This window comes from Embiotoca jacksoni, unplaced genomic scaffold, assembly GCF_022577435.1.
Source record: "Embiotoca jacksoni isolate LCO1_2020_lvr unplaced genomic scaffold, fEmbJac1.0.p SCAF_3, whole genome shotgun sequence".
Taxonomy (NCBI): domain Eukaryota; kingdom Metazoa; phylum Chordata; class Actinopteri; family Embiotocidae; genus Embiotoca; species Embiotoca jacksoni.
Genome location: NW_027185381.1, coordinates 11,016,162 through 11,038,796, shown reverse-complemented (window position 1 = coordinate 11,038,796; position 22,635 = coordinate 11,016,162). Strand labels below are relative to the sequence as shown.

At 43.1% G+C, this 22,635-nt stretch overlaps 3 protein-coding genes across 4 annotated transcripts in view; 2 read left to right on the top strand and 1 right to left on the bottom strand.

The window, feature by feature from the left end:
• The first annotated feature begins 815 nt into the window (after positions 1-815).
• LOC138205947 (5-hydroxytryptamine receptor 1D-like) lies at positions 816-1,737 on the top strand. The gene is made up of 2 exons (XM_069162333.1): positions 816-1,601; positions 1,708-1,737. Exons 1-2 carry the CDS (start codon positions 816-818, stop codon positions 1,735-1,737), a joined length of 816 nt encoding a protein of 271 aa, XP_069018434.1.
• Positions 1,738-1,844: 107 nt separating this feature from the next.
• On the top strand, positions 1,845-2,664 carry LOC138205946 (uncharacterized). The gene is made up of 2 exons (XM_069162332.1): positions 1,845-2,297; positions 2,500-2,664. Exons 1-2 carry the CDS (start codon positions 1,845-1,847, stop codon positions 2,662-2,664), a joined length of 618 nt encoding a protein of 205 aa, XP_069018433.1.
• Positions 2,665-3,194: 530 nt separating this feature from the next.
• Positions 3,195-22,635, bottom strand: part of LOC138206057 (A-type voltage-gated potassium channel KCND2-like) — a 32,754-nt gene continuing 13,313 nt past the window's right edge. The window contains exons 3-7 of one of the 2 annotated variants that reach the window (XM_069162513.1): positions 8,646-8,808; positions 8,098-8,196; positions 7,037-7,135; positions 5,806-6,026; positions 3,195-4,788 (exon numbers count right to left, since the gene is read on the bottom strand). In XM_069162513.1, coding sequence (XP_069018614.1) covers positions 4,614-4,788; positions 5,806-6,026; positions 7,037-7,135; positions 8,098-8,196; positions 8,646-8,808 — 757 coding nt within the window. In that variant the 3' untranslated portion in view covers positions 3,195-4,613. The remainder of the gene's footprint in view (positions 4,789-5,805; positions 6,027-7,036; positions 7,136-8,097; positions 8,197-8,645; positions 8,809-22,635) is intronic. The other variant, XM_069162514.1, reaches the window with a different exon arrangement.

Below are 22,635 nucleotides of genomic sequence, written 5' to 3'. Positions count from 1 at the left end.
AATTTGTTATCTTCTTTTGCTCCTTGGCACACTTAATGTAAATATTGTAAATTGGAATCAGCTCCAAACTAAAGTGTTTTTAGCCTTTGTCATTTCAAATTGCTTTGTCTCATCTGATGTTGTGGTGTTTCAGCACACTTCTTCCCCCAGAACTTCCACTTTTTATCCGTCTGCCTTTGAGAGACATTTGATCGCTCTAATATGTAGGATGGTCAGTAGCAAAATGTATTGTGTTGATCTAATCCCAGATTTGGCCTAGTCCATAAGCTTACACATTTGAAGCAAAGAGCATTTCACACTTTATCTTCAAACAGGATTACACAATGTCATGCTATAATCCTGCAGCATTGCTCCCTTTATTTCCGGAGCCAATTCAAGAACTCCCAAGTCATCTATTTGGCATGATTAATGTAAAGCCTTTAACCTTTTGCAAGGTACTGTATTAAATGAAACGGACAGCTGTTCGGCTGGCTTTTTAAAGTTGTATATCAGGATTGAGACAATAGTGACGTAACTGCTATTCAATTAACAGCCATCTTTCTTATTTTTTTCCCCCCAGTTGTCTCTGCTGTGAAGACGCTGCAGAGTTTTTAATGAATGTGAACAGTGAGAACTCCCAGGTGACCCACTGCTGCTGCGGAGTGATAATGAACAGGGCGGATACCTTGGCATGACATGTCCAAACTGCGGGCTTATCCATTAATAATATTCATTCAGCGGAGACACACGGTGACAGAAGAAGCAGATGTAAGTTCAGTCTGAGCAGAGGAGAATGAGGACACAGAATTAAACGCTGTGACTCTTTGAACCTGGAGATGAGCGGCCAGCATGTATCTGCACGGGACTCTGGGAACAGCACCGTTTGGGAGGAATACGTTGACATTGCCCTTGTAGTGGCAAACAGCTTGATTCTGTTAATCACTTCTGTTGTGGGGATTGCAGCAAACATTTTTGTCATACTGGCAGTGTATTACCAAAAATCACTGCAAAATGCCAACAATGCACTGGTGGTGAATCTGGCTGTGATAGACCTTCTGCGATGTGCGATCGACTGCCCCATCCTTTTATCCATCGTTATCATTGTGTATCAGAGAGGACGTGTGGGCGACTTGATCTGTGATACACAATTGGTCTCTTTCTCCTTCAGCTGCTGCATTCAGTTGGTAACACTGGCGTGTATAAGTGCAGAGAGATACCAGGCCATTGCACAACCCTTCAAAGCAAGTAACAGAAAAAGGCGGATTATGGTACTGATTCCCCTCACATGGACTTTGGCTATTCCAGTGGCTGTTTCTTGTCTGATATTTTTAAAGGACTCACCCGTGCATGTGAGATGCCAAGGACGACAGCGAGAAACATCCTCCTCCTATGACAACTTTGGACTTTATATGCTGTTCCCACTGTGGGCAGCTTGCTTTGGGGTCATCATTGGATTCTATGCTCGCATATTTGCCCTGGTGAGATCACACAATCGCAAAATATTTGATAGAGGTGCTTTTCCTCTTTCTAAAAAAGACACCACAGACGACAAGGAGAAAAAAAGAGAGACCACGGTCGTGGAAGATGGACGTGAAAAATCGGAGCAAAACCTTACCCTGAGTGTAAGTGTTGCTCAGTCACAGGCTGAACCAAATTCATCCAGGAAAATGTCTTTGACTGCTCTGCTGACCTCAGCAAAAGCTCTGCAGTGTGTCTCGCTCAGTTCAGAGAAAAATAAAGAAGTACACGATACGCTAGAGATAAAAGACTTAAAGGCAGAACAGCCTCACCCTATTGCAGTGCAGGTTGCAGTGAAGACTGAAGAGAAATCTAATAATGTTAAGAGCTCAACCACACATACATGTATGCAGCAGGTGTCAGGCAGTTTGAACACAGGAAATCAGTCCAAAGAAAGACTGAACTCGGACATAGCAACCACAGAAACTAACCCCGGTGTTTTCCCATCTGCACAGTCAGAAAATCCACAATCTGCTTCTGCATTACTGATTGAACCAAAACAAGCGAAGAGCAGCAGTGGAGGAGAAACACTGGCTGCTGCACCACCAGGTGAAGTGTCTTCTTTACCTCCAGGCTCAAGCAATGTCCCTGAAACAGAAGCTGTAAAGCAGCACGTGGAGGTCGAAGGTGCTGTTTGCATGATGCCTTCAAAAGCAAGCAGAGAGCGGGCAAGCAAAAACAAAGAAAGTAAAATGGCCAGGCGTGCTGGCTACATAATCGTAACCTTCCTCTTTTTCTGGCTGCCACTGATCACCACCATCCTGGTGAATTTTGTTGTTCACAAAAACAAGAACACACAGGTAAGTCATGATGGCAGCAGCTATAAAATAATAAAGTTTGACATGTTTTTAACTTTATTATATACTCTGGAGACATTTAGATGACCTTGTCGGCATTTCAGGTGACCACATGTAGGGGTCCGGACCCAAGGTTGAAAACCTCTGTTCTATTATACAAAGTTTATCAAAGGATCTCTATTTAAATTCTCTTTTATTTTTTCAGATAATGATCATGCAGGACGTTGGGATCCTGTCAGTGTCTGTTGCCTGCATAACATCACTGAGTGACCCCATAATATATGCTGCAGTGAACCCTCAATTTCGGACGGAGTTTTATCGGCTGAAAACTAGAGTTAAAGCCATGTTTGATAAGAGTGATAATATTTAAGCTTCTGTTTGATTTTCTTTGGCACAAGACCAAATGACTATATTTCTATTCACTATGTGACTGAATACTGAAATGAATAATGTTTGTCTAGTCAGTGTCCAAATATGAACTAAATTTAATCGCAGTTGTCAAATTGTGACTTTTTATTTGAGCATAAAGGTCCATTATTTAATACACTGCTGTGTTATCTTAGATTTTATTCAGGCTGACTTCTCAGCAGTTACTAAACAGTGTAGGGCAGCATGCTGGGAGAAGCTGCCCGGACCAGTGAATTCAGCTCAGCAGGGACTGCTGAGCTCTCTGTCAAACAATCACTGAGGGCTGCTTGTCTGCCTCCAGAGACCCTGCAGCCAGGACCCACCGCTGGGCCAGTCAGGTCCTCGCATGTCCTCCAGCAGCACCTAATTATTATCCCATCCTGTGATGCTCTTTCAGTGATCAGGGAAAACATTATGAAATCCATCTAATTATGTTTTAGCTAAAAAAAATAATAAAAAAAAAAAAATAGAAAAGACATGGGTCATTAAACGGACATTTCAGTAGAGCTACAGTTTTTATTCTAATCACTGCACCAAATGCACAATGTGTGATTATTTGTCCCTTTTCCTCGCCCCTTACATATGCAGTCCATGACAAGATTTTTGTATTTCATTAAAAGCAAAGTGTTGCAGAATTTACATCATAACATACCAGCCTCATTGTGTTTCCTTCCAGCAATCTTTTTTTTTTTTTTTTTACTGACAAACCTCCAACAAGAAGCAGAGACATACTTTAATAAACAGAATTCTGCAATGACAGCATGCAAGTCCTTAATTCAACCAGTTAACAGACAAAAATAGTATGGCAACAACTGTCAACTAAATCTAGAAATAAGAGGAGCCAACTTCAAATGCGCTTGATAAAGTCCTAACTGAGATATTTACAATATGAAAAATTTACAAAATGGCCCTTTAACACAGTGAAATCTACCAAGTCTCGCTTTTGAAGATTATAATTTATGAGGAAGTCAATATGGAATTAATGTTCAACACTCCTTCATATAGGTTTCCAGGTCAAATACTATGTGTCCACATCAAGGTTGGTATTAGTTCAGTTTTGCCAAGAACATTCACTTACATCTCTACCTTGTGACCTAACTAATCTATACCCTGTATAGTTCTCAAGATCAGCTGGTAACTAATGACGGTGGCGTCCACACGGATCCATATCAGGATGTCAAATATGTGAGCTAACATAGATTTTTGTCATTTTTGACTTTCACTTGCACATTTCACAAACATGTCAGGATGCTTAGTATATTTTACTCATCAAGCGATGACATCAACCAGTTAATGAGTCAGTTCATGAATATTCACAACAGTGATCCATTCCAGTGGATGCATGTTTTTCTGAATTTACAACAGTGAGGGGGAAGATCAGAAACCTTTTCGTCGAGAGGGTTTCAAAACAATCCATGAAACTGGACGGTCAGTGAAGTGGATGTCTCTAATGTATAAGTGGTCTGATTGAATATTCACAAAGATGGCCTTCAGGTCATGAATATGTGTGCTTTGTCATCAGAGGGCGTCGAGAATGACCTTTAGACATCTGCCTTTCCTCCTCTGAATCAGAGACAACAGGTACGACTACATTACATATTCAAAAATAAAGTTTTTTTTCTTAATGTGTTTAGGCAACAACGATGACCACGCATTCCCAACACGTCCTTGCTCGGCTGTGCTTAATGGAGCAAGATCTGCTGGTTCACTTTTCACTCCCAAGGCAGCTGTCCACATCAAGTTAATACCATGCAGAGTTTGACATCAGATGAAATCACAACTTCAAAAAAAACCCGACCTCTGCTAATTTTATAATCCCTCTAGATTATGGCAGGTTGATGCTCGGTGGTCCCTCTCCTTAGCATCTGGTGCTTCTTGAGACCAGTTTGCTGATCAGATAGGCATGACATCTTACAAGGCAGATACTCGGACAATGTTGCTCTGAGAGTATGCTGTGGTGGTGGAGCCGTGCCCGTCTGATGAGGTAACCACCGGGGCAGATAGGCTGACCATGGAGGGAGTGATGTAAGGTTCATCACATTTGAAGGGCACAGTCTCATTGAGTTTGGCGTTCAGGCTGGAGCGGCTACAAAAGAAAACATGGGATGAGAGAGCATGAGAGGGCTGACCTTGCAAATGTATTACACAAAGCACCTTCATACATTCTTTTGCTGTGTAAAAGACACTATTAAAAAAAAAATTCCGTCTTTGTGCAGTGTGAATTCATAAACGAGCTTTGGCTCACGTTGCTCATTCAGGAATATATCTGTATAAAGTTTGGACTTATTGTCAAAGTCAGTACAAACGATACTGAATGTGAATATGAAATCAAGGGTCTACGCTGAACATACTGTATCTTAAACTTTATAAATGTGTTTCATGCTGTAATAACCTGCATAATAAAGAAACAAATTTGATTATTGTAATAGTTCACCCAATCTGTGCAATTATGTTCTTTACCACTTAATCCTTGAAGTATCAAGAAAGGGTATTTAATTCCTGGTAGAAAAATGTTATGTTCCTGTTGTTGGATAATCCTCTGAACATGCTGTCAACAGTTTTCATGAAAACAAGTAGCTAAAAACTAGTCGGAGGAACAGAACATGAAGAACAATTATAAAGTGCATTATCAACACAAATGACAAAGTAAGACGTAAAATAAAAATGAAAATGAAGTATATTTCATAATACAGGATAAGATGTTTGCATGTGTATATGGGTATTTATCCATCCATCTGTTATCTATATCAGCTTTATACCTATTTAACAGGGTCATGGGGGGCTGCAGCCTGTCCAGGCTGACTTTGGGGCCAATCACAGGGCCAACAAAGAAAGACAGAAACATGCAAGCATTAACACTCACATTCACCCCTACGGGACATTTACATTCACCAATCAACCCAACATGCATGTCTTTGGACGGTTGGGAGGAAGCTGTAGTACCCGCAGAAAACCCCACACAGAACATGAAGAACATGCAAACTCCAACCCTGAACCTTCACACTGTGAGGTGACCGTGCCAACCACTGCACCACCATGCTGCCCTGTGTGCATTTAATGCGTATGAAAAAAAACAGAGACCCAGGAGAGTCAGACAGACTACCTGTTGGCCACCGGCCTCTCTCGTATCTGTATGGTGCTGAGCTCCTGGTTGTTTGTGCTGGGCAAGCTGAAGCTGCTCTTCTTTCTGTGGCGTCGAGAGCAGCACGAGCTGAGGCCGTGTGGAGACGAGGACAGCGACGAGGCTCGCGAGCCCGACTTGTTCATCACGGAGATCTCCATGCAGTTGGCCTGGAATGTCTGCTCGTCCACAAACTCGTGGTTCTGGAGCGGAGGAAATTTGGATTGAGCGTTACTTATGAATCACTCTATTACATCAATGATTGGCTCTGCTAAATAATGAGTGAAGATGTTTCACAGTAAAGACTAAACAGACTGAACAGAATCCACAGCAACATTTTTAATAATTGGAAAATGAATCATCAAGGGAATAGAAATATATTGGCCCAGATGTCCATATTAAGTGCCATCTGTGAAAACATTCACAACTGTTATCCCTGTGACAAATGAGTATGACGTGAAGGTCAGGCCTCGAGTGTGTTTCCGGCCTTGCCAGCAGGTGGCAGAGTGACACCGTGCAGGATCTGATGCCTTGAATCATGTCTCTGTTGCTGTACCTTCCCTCTGTCACTTTTGCTCTCCTCTCTGTGTGGTATCTATAATGCACACAACTGAGGAGAGGCCTGATGTAAACATTTGCCATCTAAATGGTATGCAGTCTTTATGGAGCTTTTCCCAAACAGGGATCATCTGAGGAGGAACACTGATTTACTGCCTGTCTGTGTCCCTGGATGAGGTTTAGAGCTGCAAGTGTAAAACTCATGTCACAGCTAAACATTAAAAAGGCTCTTACATCTTTAAATTATACATAGTGTAAAATTAAGTATGCCGGTTTGTTTGGAGGAAACAGTGTTACTGGCAGGCAGAGTCACATTATCTTTAGCATGTTACGGGCGAGGGGACTCAAAGTCTCCCAACTCCATTTATGGCTGTTTTTAAACTTGTGCCGCATATGAAATAGATCCTACAGTTTGAGCAAGGATGAAAAAACACACTTTGTTTCTATTTGCAACTCACTGTACCCGGCTGCCACTGCTGATGATACAGAGCAGGCTGCAGGAGTGACGCAATTTTACATAAAAGGGACTTTTACAGAAAGCTATTTTAAACGGTCACTGTGATGGTAAAACTGAAACATGTCAAAGTGATTGTTTTCCACTGGACATGGCTTTTAAGATCTGTAGGAAAAATAAAAAAAAAAAAAGAAAGCTTACCGTGGTCTTCTCCAGGCAGTGCAGCAGATGATGATGCTGGCTCTCAAAAGGAGGGGTGGCAGGTTTTGCCAACAGGGCTTGTCCTGCCTGCTTGGAGGCCTTGAAAGACATAAAGATCAGCAGTGTAGTTGAGCAGGTTCAGACTCTGCATGGAAACAGTCTCAGGCAACAGCGAGTAGCTCGGTGATGTAGTGGAGAGTACGCAAAGCACTGAGAGTTGAAATGCTGATCTGTAGCACGGCAGCCAATCTACTGAACCTAGTGAGATGGTGGATGTTTTAGAGATGCATAGGGACAGTGGCGGACAGCAACATGTGTCACCGATAGGATTGAAGTTTTTACCATTCGTTCACTGATTTGGTGAGAAGGGTCAGAAAATTCAAATTCGCACCGAGATCATTTCAGTGCTTCAGCAGTGGCACACCTAGACACAGATCGAACAGATTGTACCAAACACAGCACAGATTCTGGACCAGAACAACACCACACACTGGACACACACTGGATGGAGCTCTGCACGGCTGTGGGATGGAAGGTATGTTGTATTAGTCGACACTACATCCTGGATGCTCGAGAAATAACACACGGGACACACGGCAGATCAGAAACAGAGTTTCGAGGAGATGCAGGCTGAGCAGAAAACCTCCTTAGGCGACCTACTGTCCAGTAAGCCGTCGGTCCCCTCCTTCCCCTCCAAACCCTGTTGGACAGACATGCAGAGCTTGGTCATGAGTCAGTGTGACTGTAATGGCTGTGCTCCACCAGAAGGCAAGTGTGCCTTGCCTGGCCCTCCTGCTGTATGGACAGAGAGAGAGTGTTGACGAAGCATGTCAATGCTGCAGCTGAGAGGTGTGATGTAAGAGAGAGAGGACGATCACACTGAAGCACAGGAATGACAGCAGCCCCCTGTGTTAGAGCATGAGAAGCTCCCACCCCCCACCCCCTCCCCCCCATGTGTGCGTGGCGGCATGGCCCCCCTCCCCCCCCCCGAGCAGAGCGGCATGCAAGCGTCAGCGAGGCCCCGGTCAGTCAGCCCCCAAGCTGCTGCTTGGCCCCGTTACCTCCTCCAGCGAGTCGATCAGGAGCCCATTTTGTTTGTAGCGCATATAGGCATTAGTGCCTCGAATCTTCACAGCACGGATTCTAGCAAGGCGCGTTTTCTGTTTGAACAAACAGACCTCTGTTTTAGCCTCTGACAGTTTGCCTGTCACACTAATTGGCTCTGTCTCCCTCTGGCAGCCGCAGTATTTAGTAGGGAGAGGTTATGCTTAAATCTACGATTAGGAAATTCTGCCTTAGCAAACACTTTCAGGAAGAAATGCACATATTGCTATTGAAAAAGTTGCTGACACAAAACTCTGAAGATCATTTGTTCAGTCATTGTCATTCCCTCTCTTATTCCTTTCTCCCACTGAAATATACTCATGCAAGTTTAGCCCACCCCATACACACATACACAGAAGCACAATATAAGATTAATATTCTGGGAGATAGTGTTTGCCCCTGTCACTCTGTTACGTGCGGATAAGACAGGGACAGAGAAAGAAAAGGGCAGATAGATGCAAAATAAAGAGACACGGAGAAAAAGGAGGAGAGAGGCAGTCAGTACCCTCTGGGCTCGTCGTTTCTCCGCCCGCTGGCTTTGGTGGTAGATTCGGCTGAAGTTTGACACTATGACAGGGACAGGCAAGGCAATGACCAGCACCCCACTCAGAGAGCATATGGACCCAAACACCTTCCCCACGATTGTTTTTGGCACCATGTCACCGTACCTGAAAACACAGAAAATGGATAACAGTGAGCATGCTGGGTGGAAAAACAAGCAGAAAAAAAAAACAACACTTTTTAAAAAAAAAATTTAAGAATCCACCCTGGAGTCTTGTTTTAGCATGTTTAGTTGTTGTGTGTTTAATGTTATTTTGAATATTCTTGAAATAGTCACGATGACCTTGGAATATTTCACAGCTTCAAATAAGAAGTCACACATTTGAAGTGGGTAAGGAATAAAAAGGACTTCTCTGAAGTCTCTTATTCTTGGCCTACTTTTCTACATGCCACCATGATGTTCCTCTTCTAAAGCCCTGTTTCATATATAATTACACACCTGCTGGCACTCGCTAATGCTTTCACGTCGTGACCAAATGCGCTACATATCCTTTGTGACCTCTGTTAGCCAAACAGCTTGTGAAAGATACAGGGAGTCGTATCACATCGAGTAAAAGCAAAAAGGGGGAAGGAAACAGTGTGACGGCGAACCCTGGAGAGATCGTTTAAGTCAGTGGGCCACGGCAGCAGCGTTTTGTTCTTCTTCGCACAACAAAATGGGCCTTGAATATGGAGCGCAGATGCAGAGTGAAACCAACAATTTTGATTCAACACAAAGAGAAAAAACATAATTTTGGAAATCCTGCACAACACCGATCTGATAGTGGACCGAAACACAAGTAATAGCAAGTCATTTTTTAAATGTTGAACAGTCTGTTTGCAACATAAACGCATTCATGGTTGACTGAATCGCCCCCCGTCTGCGATTAGACAGTCAGACCTGTGTGTGCTCAGGGTAAAAAAAAAAAAAAAAAAACTGTCTTCATGACCTCACTTTCTTTAGCAGACACCACGCTGTAGCCACGGGCGACGCTGTGATTTAAAAACCCAAACGACTCAGAGCATGTGTGTTTCCCTTGTCTTGTAAACATCCCTTCATGTGCTGCGGAGGACCGGCAGTTCACAGGATTGCAGGTGGGCAAGATGAATGATCGAGAACTTAATGCGCAAATGACCGAAGAAGACCATTACCCCCAGAGAGGAAGATGAATGCAGGTAGGAAGGGACATCAGCACTGCTCGGCGGCTGTGACAGCAGCGCGTCTCTCAAGTGAGGCACGGTAATGTGAATGTATCGCTACACGGGAGGTTGACTATTTCATAAATGAAGTTGTCTAATGCCCACAGCCGTCTGCCTGAGTCATTAGCTTCAGGTTTCCATCACGTTGGGCCCAGCAGCCGGGGCTTTTACTGAGCCTGGGTGGAAAGATGTAAAAGTGGACATTTTAATATCACGCTTGATGGGGCTTCATGTACAACAGTTTGCTTTCAAGTTGACTAATCTCACGCAGATGTCATTAGTTTTACACTTCATTACAGGTCAAGACATATTCCTATGTAATCACGGACAAAGCCTGGTAGCAGCTGTCAATTATACATCCTGGATGTCCAGTTGAAAGCCTATAAAAAGATGTGATATAAAAAAAAAAAAATGCAGCTTTCCCTTTACATGAGTGTGACTTCTCACATATGTTTAATTCCAATGGGAGGAGTGGCGAGATGCTGCCACGTCAGGTGGGCGATACAATGTACTGCCGCCCTTTTAGTGCAATGTCGCCTTTCGAAAGCAAAGCGCAGTGGTGAGCAGGTGGGAAAAAAAGGAGCAAGAGCACTCTGGAGAGAAGCACTAACAGTGATGGATTGTTCATAAGGGGGAAGCTGAGATACACAAAGCGCTGCCTCCCGGATGATGGCAGAGGTAGGAATTAACAGCAGCGACAGATTAAAGTAATGTTCCTTCTTTGTTCTTGTTGTCTCTGACTACCAGGTACCCACGTTTGCTACCCCAAGCTGACATGGGTGAGACACAAAGATGGATGGCCAGATTCTTATCCTCACTGCAGAGGGAGGAAGAGGAATGTCGGAATGACTGAGTATCAATTCCCCAGTTCCACCCACCTGAAACCACACTGTGCTGGTGCTCGTGCTCGTGCTGCTTTTGAAAGCAGCGCATTCGGTGAAATTGTCCTACAGTGAGATGACAGCATTGCAGATGAAGCCCGGCACGGTGACGGAGTGAAACTCAGACGTCGTGGGAGAAATGTCGGACAAAAAGGAATATTTGAATTCCAAAACCGGGGGATGAATGTCCCCGCCTCACTTGGATAATAGACCAATCAAACATTCATGAGTCCCTGTATCAACCTGCGCGGCAGAGTTTTGTGCGGTTGACCTTAAAAGCGGTGCGCTATTCCACCAGGGGGGTGCGGAGACAGATTTCTGTACATGACCTCACCGCCTCACACCGGACGCCGACACCCGAAAACATGGACACGCCTGTAACACACACATACATATATATATCTATATATATCTATATATATATAGATATATATAGATATATATATATACACACACGCGCACACACACACACACACACGGGCAGACACGAGAACATGCACTCGTTTGTTTGTGTGCATGTGTATGCGTGCGTCAGTGTTTGTGTGCGTGAAAGGGCCTTTAATTTGACATCTAGTTAAACCAATACCCCTTCCTGAAAAAGCAATCTTGTTCCTTGATTGTCTTCCAGAACCCTGTGTCTGAAATCTGAATGCCATCTGGTTAGTGGGAAGTGAAGAAAAAAAAAAAAAAAAAAAAGATATCTGGATGACTTTACAGACACGTCATTTGTTTATTTCTATTCTCAGAGACCGGGCAGGTCCTTCAGTTTTAAACAAAACAAAATGAAATCTTTGCAGGTAAAGTGAACTTAAATTGTCGACCCTGACCCCTGGTGACTTGCACCGCTGTGTCTGCTGCACACAAATAAAGTGTTACAGGAGAACGGCAACATTATGAAACGTACAAACCCCTCTTTACTAAGCACAGGTTCAAGTTTCTGATGTAAGCACAGAGGTCTAAAGCAAGTCTTGCTGTCCCATCAACTTACATTCCAGTTGAGATCATTGGCAACAGCTTAGCAATGCTGACAATCCAAGAGGGATTGTGGCAGATCTCCCAGCTGAGGAGGCTTTGTCGACAGCTTTAAAATCCAGTCATCCACTTCTGTCATGCTACCCCTAACTTCCACTTCCCGGGTTTAACCGTGAAACTATAGCTCACCTCCTGCAGCAGTGACTGTACTAAAAATGTATTAATAAAAGCAAAGGGAACGGCTAATACTCAAAACGCCTCCCAGGACTCGGTTCCACTGATAAGCGATCAAGGTCAAGGTGCAGAAAAGAAGAAAACTCATGCTGAGGATCCTGAAGCTGCTGGACTGTGCGGTGACATCCTATTAAATCTGTCACGGTAAAGACATACAATTTCTCTTTTATCAAATTGCACTTTGATCTACTCCACTTTGATATTTCCATGAGAAGCAAGTGGAATGAAACTAATTAGATTAATACATTACCCATTTTGATTCATCAGCTGATTAGAATGAAGATGAATTAAGCACACTGTCCTATCTCACGCGCCATCTATGCATGTTGTTTCATGGCAATAACTACTGAGGGGAGCGCAATCGGATCATCTCAATCCCAAATTAAATTCAATTGCACCTTCTTCCACGATTCAACTTCACATCCCACTCAGCATTTGTATTATGTGGAGGTATATGAATAATCGTACTGAGAGCCACAGTGAACTTGCTAAAACAAGACATTCACCTCACCAGAAAGCACCTCATTGAGAAAAATATGTCTGCGTCAACCACTTTAAGACTAACATGATGTATTTTAGCATTTCAGAAAAATGAGATTGGTAAATTACAAACATGCTCTCCGCATCGAGTGTCCTCTGTGTATCTTTGATAATTCTGTGAATGCAACGCTTCTGTCTGACCTTCACCGCACATCTCATTGCAGAGCGACTCCCAATCAGTGCTTCCTGAGGTAATTCACTAGCTCAGTTTCACAGTTCAATGGCTCCTACAGCACAGACAAGCCCTCCAAACCTGCGAGACCACAACCTGTCAATTATTCTGATACTGTCACTGACTGTACCAATCAAAAGTTGATAATGACACGGGGAGGCATTAAAACTGTGCTGGGATGACGGGACAGTGGCAAGGTCGCCAAGTATTTGATACCCCGAAAGTGATGACATCTCCTGCGGGGTGTGATGTGACGTGTAAAGCTCAAAGGGTGTGAGGGGTGAACACGGCATTAAAATCTTTTCTAACAGAGACTGCTCTCCACATTGCTCTGACCAACCGAGAAAGGCTCAATTTTTTACAAGTCATGACAAGGAGCAAATGGAGCAATGCTGCGCAACAATACGGCCCTCTGTACCTTCTCCACCAGGCTGAAAGAGCACAATATTCATCCTTGCTGACAGTTAAATAATAGATGTACCGGGAAAAAAATGTAATTTTCCTCCAGAACTCCATCACGCAATGAACTATGAATTGAGAATTCGAAGAAAATGGATTATAGTGCCCTGCATGTCATGAAGGCATACTAACATGAGTGACAAGAAGATATAAATTTTCTCGGGTTGTATTTGTGAAGACTGCAAGATTTATGGAGTGCTACAGGAGAGGTCCCGAGGGTGGTTGTGTCATATTAAGAGCCCTCATAAAAATGTAGTTGGTAAAAACAAGAGAAAAAGGCTCTGATCATCCTTCTCTGAGCTAAAAGGCAGAGAATCTGACCACGGAGTGAGAAAAGAGAGATGGAAAATATATTATTGCTGTGCTTACAGATAAACAAAGGAAAACTCTCTCCGGTGTATCATATATTTATTATATTAATGTACCACATGTGCATCTGTTTTGGTCAGCATGTTGAAATATTAAGCACATTCTGTATGTATCTACCTCCACCATGAACAGACTGTAAAACAGTGAAAGTAAAATCTTTGTGATGCCAGATAGACTGGCAGCATCACTAGGGGCTACTACCCTGCAACAATGTTTCGGTGCAGTGGTGCAGCTACCGGATGTACTGCCGCAATGCTGGGAGATATACCACGAGGTTTCAAGCATCTGAAACACAATAAATGGACATGATCTCCAACATGATCCCTAAACACAAACTATCATTCTTGATGTTCTGCGCTGCATCTCTGGCTACAGCCCGGCAGCTCAACATTCGAAATGCTGCCTCTCTTGGGTTTGGACACCAAAGACTGATGGGATTAAGAGTGTGTGGGCTGATAGGACTCTGCTCTGATGCTATCCTCTCAGATATACATCATTATAGAGAGGGGAATCCCACAGGCGCCTGGATTAGCCCGCTAGATTTTCACTGCAGGTGATAAGGGAGAGAAGGAGAGGCTGGCAGAACTACACAACATAATGGGGAGATGGGAAAGCAGAGATAGGAGGGAGCCAGAGGACCGCACTGACTAGTGTAACGCGTGTGGTAGGAAAAACAAGAGCGCTGGAGTATGAGGAACTGTGAACAATAGCTACAGGGAAGGACAACTTTGAGATAGGTGAACGCCGCAGACTACATTGTTCTGACTGGATGTTGAACTGCAGTAAAAATGAAGTGTGGAGGAGATGTGAAAGATCCTTTATTTAAAGCTTTCCACAATCCAGCTGAGACGCAGCCTCAGCAGATTTATGAGAGGAGATGGGTGCAGCTGAAGGTTGACATGTGAAGTTCATGGAAACATCCATAGAGTGCACATGCCGGTCGGTGTTAGTGCATTGTAAATGAAGACTTTGTGGTGCAGCAGTGTCAATGAAGCTTTGATATTGCGGCTGAACGTTTTCCCCCGGAGTCTCAGGAACTACATAGACCCAATAAAGACCAGTGAAACTCCTCTCTTTTAGCCATGCAGACAGCGATAGACCATATAGAATAATCCCTCACGTATAGTTCTGGCAAAGGCACCTCAGCTCCGTCTCGCTCACATATCAAACATGTATTCCCTCAGCCCTCCAAATCCCAGCTTAACCCTCACCCCCTAAAACCGGGCGGCCAGTTATCACGGCGGCTTTGACATTAGCATGCACGCCCTCTCTCATTTGGGAGATCTTCTTAAGAGTCAGGGATGATAAAAAGCTTTCCTCTCTGCCGCTCTACCGTTCCTGACTTTGACTCACCCTTCCTCTGCCTGGACCTGCATGCCTCTAACTATGAGCTGGAGATGAAACGCTTCAATCTCTTTCTTTTTCTCCTCCTTTTCTATTATCATGCAGTGCTAGCACAGCCCTGCTTGACATTTTTCTTTTCTTCTGCTCCTCTCGGTCTACACCTGCTGACACTTGAGAACCAACTGCTGTCCTATGCAAAAAAGCAGCCCTACTCCCCAGCTATTATATGCCAAGTCACCTTTACTTCAGCTCCTCATCGTCATGATTGCAACCATTTCCTTGTGGCACTATCTTTGAATTACTAGATGAATGGATGCTCTATATCAATAGAAGTGTTATGAGGGTTGAGTGTCTACATGGACCCACAAATTCACATGTTACCCAGCAAGCATGCAAATATAAGATCCATAATGTGTGTGTCAGAGGGAAGGCTGGAAGATGCGAGTCTTTGATCAGTCAGAACAGGTTGAAACCAAGGTAAACTGACTCAAACATGGCTCGGGGTCTCATTTGTCATTCCATGTTTAGATTTCTGCCCATCCTCTCTTGCATAACTTCAGAAAGCCAGGGGCTAAAAATATATTCCCATAACGTCAGTATAATACTTTGATAATGCAATTACACTGCTTCGTGGCTGAATGAGGAGGGCAAAGGAACATGAAAGAGGGGTTGGAAGCATGAAGGGGCGCCAGAGCTATGGATTATAAGAGAACGTGATAATAAAATGAAATCATCAGGCACTCAAGCGATTATGCTAATGAACTCATTCCGTATTCATCACGGGTTAATCGGCATGCAGGCGATAGAGCAGTGGCATTTTCTTGAACACAGCCAGCTTTGATCGAGCAGGCAGCAACTTGCCTCACCTCTGGCATGTAAAGGGCTGAGGCGAGGTTAAAGGTGACAACTAGGAATTGTAGAGATGATCAATTAAAAAAAAAAAAATCTGTGGTCAGGGTTTTTCTTTCCATTATAACACGTTGGCGCAGCGTGTTTTAATGGCACTGTGGTACTGTGACAGTGAGGCCTGCGACGGGAGTACAGCATAAAGTTAACAGTACAGCTGCGTGATCGTCGCAGTGCAGTGTGTGGATAGTTTAGACTGTTTCTCTCTGAAAAAATGCTACAGCTTCTCACGACCAGATCCATGTTCCCACCTGCTGATTAAAGAAGAAGAAGGTTAGCCTCGATTTTAGACACGATCTCAGAAATGTCTGGCTGTTGAGTTGAGCTTAGTTATAATGTTTATTAAAACTGGTCAAATTGTTTAACCGTATTGGCTGAGACAGCAGCCCCCCCTCCCTCTACCTATAGCAGAGGGAAGGGGACAGAGGACAGGAGGAGCGAGAGTGGACAAGATGAGGGAGAGAGGACAGGAGGAAGGACAGAGGACAGGAGCAGGACAGAAAAGAAGATGAGGGAGAGAGGACAGGAGGAAGAAAGGACATATCTTAACTGCTGTCTGTGCTCTTTATTGTTTCTAAACTTCACTCGGTATTTTAAGGAATATTACTGAGATATTATTGAGTTTAAGTGACTCTGTTGTAAACGTGACTGTTGCTTCTGAAGATACAATAGTTATCCTGCCCAAAATTATTCCTTTTTTAAAATGATAATATAAAACCCAAAACAAGTATTTTGTATTGAAAAAGAGCCAATAAAAGTATGGAGGACAGATTAGAGTATGGATTAGATAAAACAAAAATTGTATCCATGCCTGTCCCCTACAGATGATGGATACAGACTGACTTAGGGAGTCTGTTCAAATCCATTCACTATAACCTTCGCCATTGTTTAAAGATTCTTATTTTTATGGCACACATCATTTTTTTTAAATAACTATCATCATCGAAAAAAGTCCATGTGAGAACAATAGTTTTTTTGTGAAATAACTGCTCTCCACCCTCTGACCGCCACCGCTACTACTGCACTCAGGTCCTCCATAAACCTATAAGCTTATACCCTTGGTAATAACAGTAGCAGCCTAGTAGTAGTATTCGTACACTTAGTATAGTCAGGATGCTGACAAATTTGCCTCTTACTGAAACATAATGTGCACAAGAACGTGTGCTGCTGCTCGACCAGTATTGACCATGAGATTTCAAAGTGACCCCTGTGACCTTTGTTGTCTGGTCAGGTGACAGACAATGTGAAAATAAAAACGTGAAAGGTTGTGTGGATTAGTGCCTCTGTGTTGGAAAGGGGGAACTGGTCCAGGAGCCTCATCACACTGACAGCAGATTAGTGCTCGGCAGTGCCAGAGCAGACGGTGCAAGATTAACTTTGATGTGCGATTCCACACAGAGCAGCCGCTGGATATCAGCTTCCTCCACCAAATGGCTCCTTAACTCTAAGTCTGCAGCGTGTGCATTCACGAGCTGCAGTATCTCAAAATCTGCTTTTTAATGGCAAGATACAGTGTCAACGGATTTGGGATGAATGAATTTGTGCTCTTGGTAATATTGCACCAGGCATAAAGAAACATTTATATGTTTTATAACTGAAGCACCACTTTTAGGCCTATATTTAATTATTATTTTCAGCATCACTTAATCGCTTGAGTGTTTTACTGATTAAAGGGGCACTCCACCAATTCTACAGATGAAGACTGTGTTTCTTCACAATGTTGTGTAACATTTTCTGTGCATCTCGAGGAGCTTTATCAAGTATAACCCCTGGTTATGTCACACGGGTGCCATTAGGGTCATCTGTGCTTGGGCACGGAGACTTTATAAGATAAAGCCTTGAACTGTTTGGGGTTTGAAAGAAGCAGAAATTTACCAGTCAATTCACCAGAGGGGGTTTAATGAAAGATACTTTTGAGTTGTATTTATGGGAGTCGGGCAATTTGGATCATTCTTTTTTTCAATCTGTCTGTCAAAAGTCCCCCAACTGTAGGGAAATGTAACACTAAATAGAGCAACCATTTAATTTATCAACTGTTTAAACTACTGAATGTAAAATGTCGAAAAATAATTGAAAATGTCCATCAATATTTACCAGAGCTGAAGGTGATGTCTTGACCAACTGTTCAAACCCCAAAGGTTATTTAATTTCCAATTACAGAACACAATGCAGCACATTTGAGAGGCTGAAATCTGTCAAAATGTTTTGACATCGCAACTGAGCTCACATATCGACTGATCCATCGTCATGACGACTGAAAAATTCGCTGGGTTGAAAGCTCCAGAAAATGTGATTAACTATTTCCATATCCAAAAAGGAACTTTAATATCTGACTTTTTATTTAGGCATCACTTTGCGACCTATGAGCAGGTTAATGTTACAACAAAAGATAAAAAAGCAAAAACAAGAATGCTCAGAGTTTGGAGGAAAGGCAAAGGTCTCCGGAGGATACTACATGTTGGAGGAAAGGACCACGTTTCTTCACACACACAACACCAGAAAACTTTTAAATTCTGTTTGAGCTGCAACTTTAATTTGTCTATATCAGCTTTTTACGCCAAACAGCTGCAGCCCCTCACATTCAGGTTGGCTTCCTGTACTTACAAAGACACACACACATTGAGGGTAGTTAACTCAATGCAGAATTGGCCTGAGAATATTTGTCATAACCACTAAAGTAATTTAAATTCCTCAGAGAGTGTCTTTGAAACAAACATCAAGGTACAAATTCCAGGTGTTTAAAAAAACAAAAAACAGCGGCGAGTTCAAAGGGACACTTGAAAATCTCACAGTGAAACGGAGGGGAATAGCGGAGGTTGGGATGAGACAGAAAGAGTGGCGAAGCGTAAAAATGTACTGAGCGCTCTCTCAGGGAGTGTGGACAGCAGCCAGACTGGCGACAGCAGCGAGCCCAGATAACAGCGGGTACCAGTAACCAGCGAGAACCTGTGGGGAAGTGTTGGGAAGAGTTGCATCTCCTCTAACAGCTGCTGACTGGCCTCTGGGGCAGAGCAGAGCTACGAGCTGCAGCCCTATCTACCATCACCCCACCTGCACCACGGCACTTCATACGCATGGGGACATCATTACTTTTTCCATTTCACTCCACAAGACTTCGCCTGTCAAATCAAAAAATGACATGAAAAATAATAACCACAGGCCACGACAACAACAACAACAACAACAACAACACAACCAAAAGGTCATTTTGCCGGTGAAAATTGGTCTTGTATCCCTACAATCTACCTGGTCATCAGCGGGTTTATTGCCATGTCTGCGTTCACAGCAGGGGTGGCTGTAGCCTGAATTAAACTGACCCTGGGCCAGTGCATACTTCATGACACAACTCCCATTATTTATAACTTCAACATCTTCATCACTGCAGAGGACAGGCCCCCTGATGAATAATGATGTAAAAACTCTGAGGACAGGCGGAGTAAAGGCACCACTTTGGCCCCCACCACCGACAGCACATTCGAATACCGTTAACAATCATGACTGAATGAAGGTTATTCATTTTAATCACACTACAGCACGCCCTTCCTTCTCCCATCCCAGGGGGTTGCTATATTTAAGCATTTTTTTCATTTCTTCTCCCTTTTTTTTTTGGTCTTGGCTGATGGCAAGGCAATTGCTTTGTGGGACATCTGCCCTTGAAGAATCAGACAACAGAAGGAGATATTTATACATACTGTAGATGTAGAGCGAGCAAACTGTATCATGTTCACTGTCTTTTTCTTTGACTGTGTAGTGTTAAGAAATCAAATCACAGCTCCACTCACACCACCCCATATCCTTTTCATCCTTTATATCTCTCTTTTTTGGATGTTTCCCTCCCAAACATGTGATGTTGGTTTGGTACCTGTACTGTAAGATTAGCTGTCTGTCCTGAGGGAGAGAGAAACATTCATCTCCCATTTTTTCCCATCCAGTCACCCGCTTTCTAATTGGACTTCTCCATCTGTTGAGCTTTGAAAATTGTCTTTTGGGGATGCTCCCTCTAAAACATCCTATCAAACACCCAAATACATCGGGGACACTCTTCTTGGAGCTCTGCCAAGCAGGCACTGAAACACTAGTCTGTATGTGTTTGTGTGTGTTCATGTTTTTGGTACCTTTTCCAGTATAAACACCCACTTTGTCGGGATCAGTAGTCCTCATGGGGACCAAATCTCAGTCCTAATGAGGAAAAACATCATTTCTGGATCCTGGTTAAGGTTAAGGTGTGAGTTCAGGTTGGGTTAAGGTTACGCTGCTCACAACAAATGGAAGTCAATACAATGTTCTAACAAGGACATCTGCACAAATCTGTGTGTATGTGTGTGTGTGTGTGTGTGTGTGTGTGTGTGCATCTGTGTGACATATAATCAGAAGTCCAGCAGCATACAGCCTGGAGATAAGTAGATATTCGACGCACGCTGAACTCTTGATTTGAAGCTGGCAGAATCTGCTGTTTGGGAAACTAATCTATCTACCGCACAGCAGATCTGTCGGTAGCGAGTGACATACTTTAATAAGAATTATTTCACAAAATGACAATGTTGATGGGCGCCTGAATCACTGCGGCAGTAGTATTGACTGTGTGCCTCACGCGCATCTAATAAATGTGTCTCCTCTGCAATCCCCAAAACTGTTGAGAAAACAAGAGTCCAAATCTGAAAAACTTTTTGGATTCTCCTCTAATTCCCACTTGGAACTGTTAATGATATGGGAAATTGTGTTCCTCATGCTTGTCACTCTTTACATCCCATTGACTGGAAGTTGAATACTCGGGAGCGAGCAGTGGGACGTGTGACAGTGTATTTGTGGTGATGATTACAGCCCATTAACTTTGATGGATGCCATTTCATAGAAAAGACGATAGGAGTTGGAACAACGGCACCGCAGCTTGTTTTCTGTCGCTAACACGTGTACACAACGTCGTGGAGGAGCAAACTGCAGGAAAGTCCATGCAAAATTGATTTCTGGAGCCGAATGAGGCCACTTCACCTTTGGAGGTAATTGAATGTCACATTGGAGAGGTTGATGCCGGATCAGTCTCCCTGGATGCTGAGGCGTGATTCCTCTGTGACCTCCAGAGGACAGCAAGGAGCAGAGCATCCAACACCACCACATACGCAACCAGCGGATACATCAGTAATGCAAATGGCGTGTGTGTCACGAGTGTTTCCATACCTGTAAGAGCGATTCAGTATGTGCAAGTAAATGAGACCAAGCTGGATCTGAAATTGATTGCAGTGTCCGGCTTTATTAATGTTAACTGTCTGGGCAGCTCTCTTCTCTGCTCAGCTCACTTGTCTTTGCCTTTTGGCCTATAAGTCAAAGCGAGATACATTCCATTTGTCTGTGGCCGTTGTGTAAAGATAAGGCCGTGCATGCCAGAAATCTAACTCTTAAGCTCTTCCTCAGGGATTACGGACAATTGGCCAGGGGAAAAATACAAATAATAATAAACTGTTTACGGTTTTCCTCTAATACCTTGAAAAAGAAGCAAAAATCCCCACATGGAAATGCAATCCTTAAGCAGTTACGATACTCTTGTGTAGGACAACTGCAGTGAGACACGCAGGCAGGAAATCCTCTAGATGGGAGCTGAACCTGCGCGACAGCAACACCTAGACAAACATAACAATCTACAGGAGCTACCATGCGTCCTATAACAAATAAAGCTTTTAAAATGTTGTCATTTTAAGTCTATGAAATCCAACCAGAACAGCATCAGAGGGTATTGATAAAATAGGATTAGGATTTGTCATTTTGCTTTTTTATCTTCAGCTTTAATGTGCTTACCTGGTGCGACCTTGTCAGTTGTAAACCTAACTCACCCCCTGCAGTGTGTCTTTCCTACCTGCATGAAGGCTTTAAAATAAAATTATGACACTATAAAAAAAAGTTTTTTTGAATTTTGAAATGTTCATGTCTACAGTTTGGGAGGATCTGGTCAGATGTTTAAAAAAAAAAAAATGTAGAAGATAATTCAGTCGTCCCTCAGAAATTGTTATTGTTATGTTTTTTTTAATCAGTGGAATCGAATTACTGATACATTAATGTGTGAGCAGTATTTTAATGTTGCTGGGGATGTGGGGCTATTTTTAACATATTTTATACGCTGTGGGGTGTATTAATCTGTAAGTGAAGTACAAGTACTTTAAAATTGTACTTGAGGACAATACCTGACCCTTTTTACTTCCCTCTATGTGATCCTGTTGTATGACATGTAAGCACATGGTGGGTGTCACAGGTGACACATCAGCAGGGGAACACCGGCATCCCACATGGGTACTTTGAATAAAGCTCAGCAGAATGATTAATGCTTCAGTAATATGTGAATGAATCAACATTCACAAGATGTCTTTTAGCAGTGACGATCAGTGACAGCGCAATCATACGTGGAAGTCATTCAATGATATTAGAACCAGAAATTAAAGGTCTTACCATTTATAAGCATTTACACAACAACCCAAACACATTTTATGTATTTTAACATGTATTTTCATTGCACAACTCGTCAGCACGCTAACATGTTGGTGTTTAACAGCTAATGTTACTGTTACGTCACTACAGGGAATGTCTGTCACATCACACCACCATCCATGTCCACACAACAAAACCAAATACTACACACATCCGCCCACTTCAAGTACAAGGATCGAGTGTGATCGTACTCTAATTGGACCAACTTTAGATTCTGGTATTTGCTCCTCCGACAATCGTGGGGACACTCCTGGTTTGAGGATGGTCTGAACTGATTATCTGCTACCAAGGGTTTAGAGACGTCATCTTAATATTACAGACTGGAGCAGAGTCTCCCTAATAATACGATTTAAAACCTTTGGGTGTGAAGAGAACAGCGAGGGAATACAGAGCAGAAAAATGTA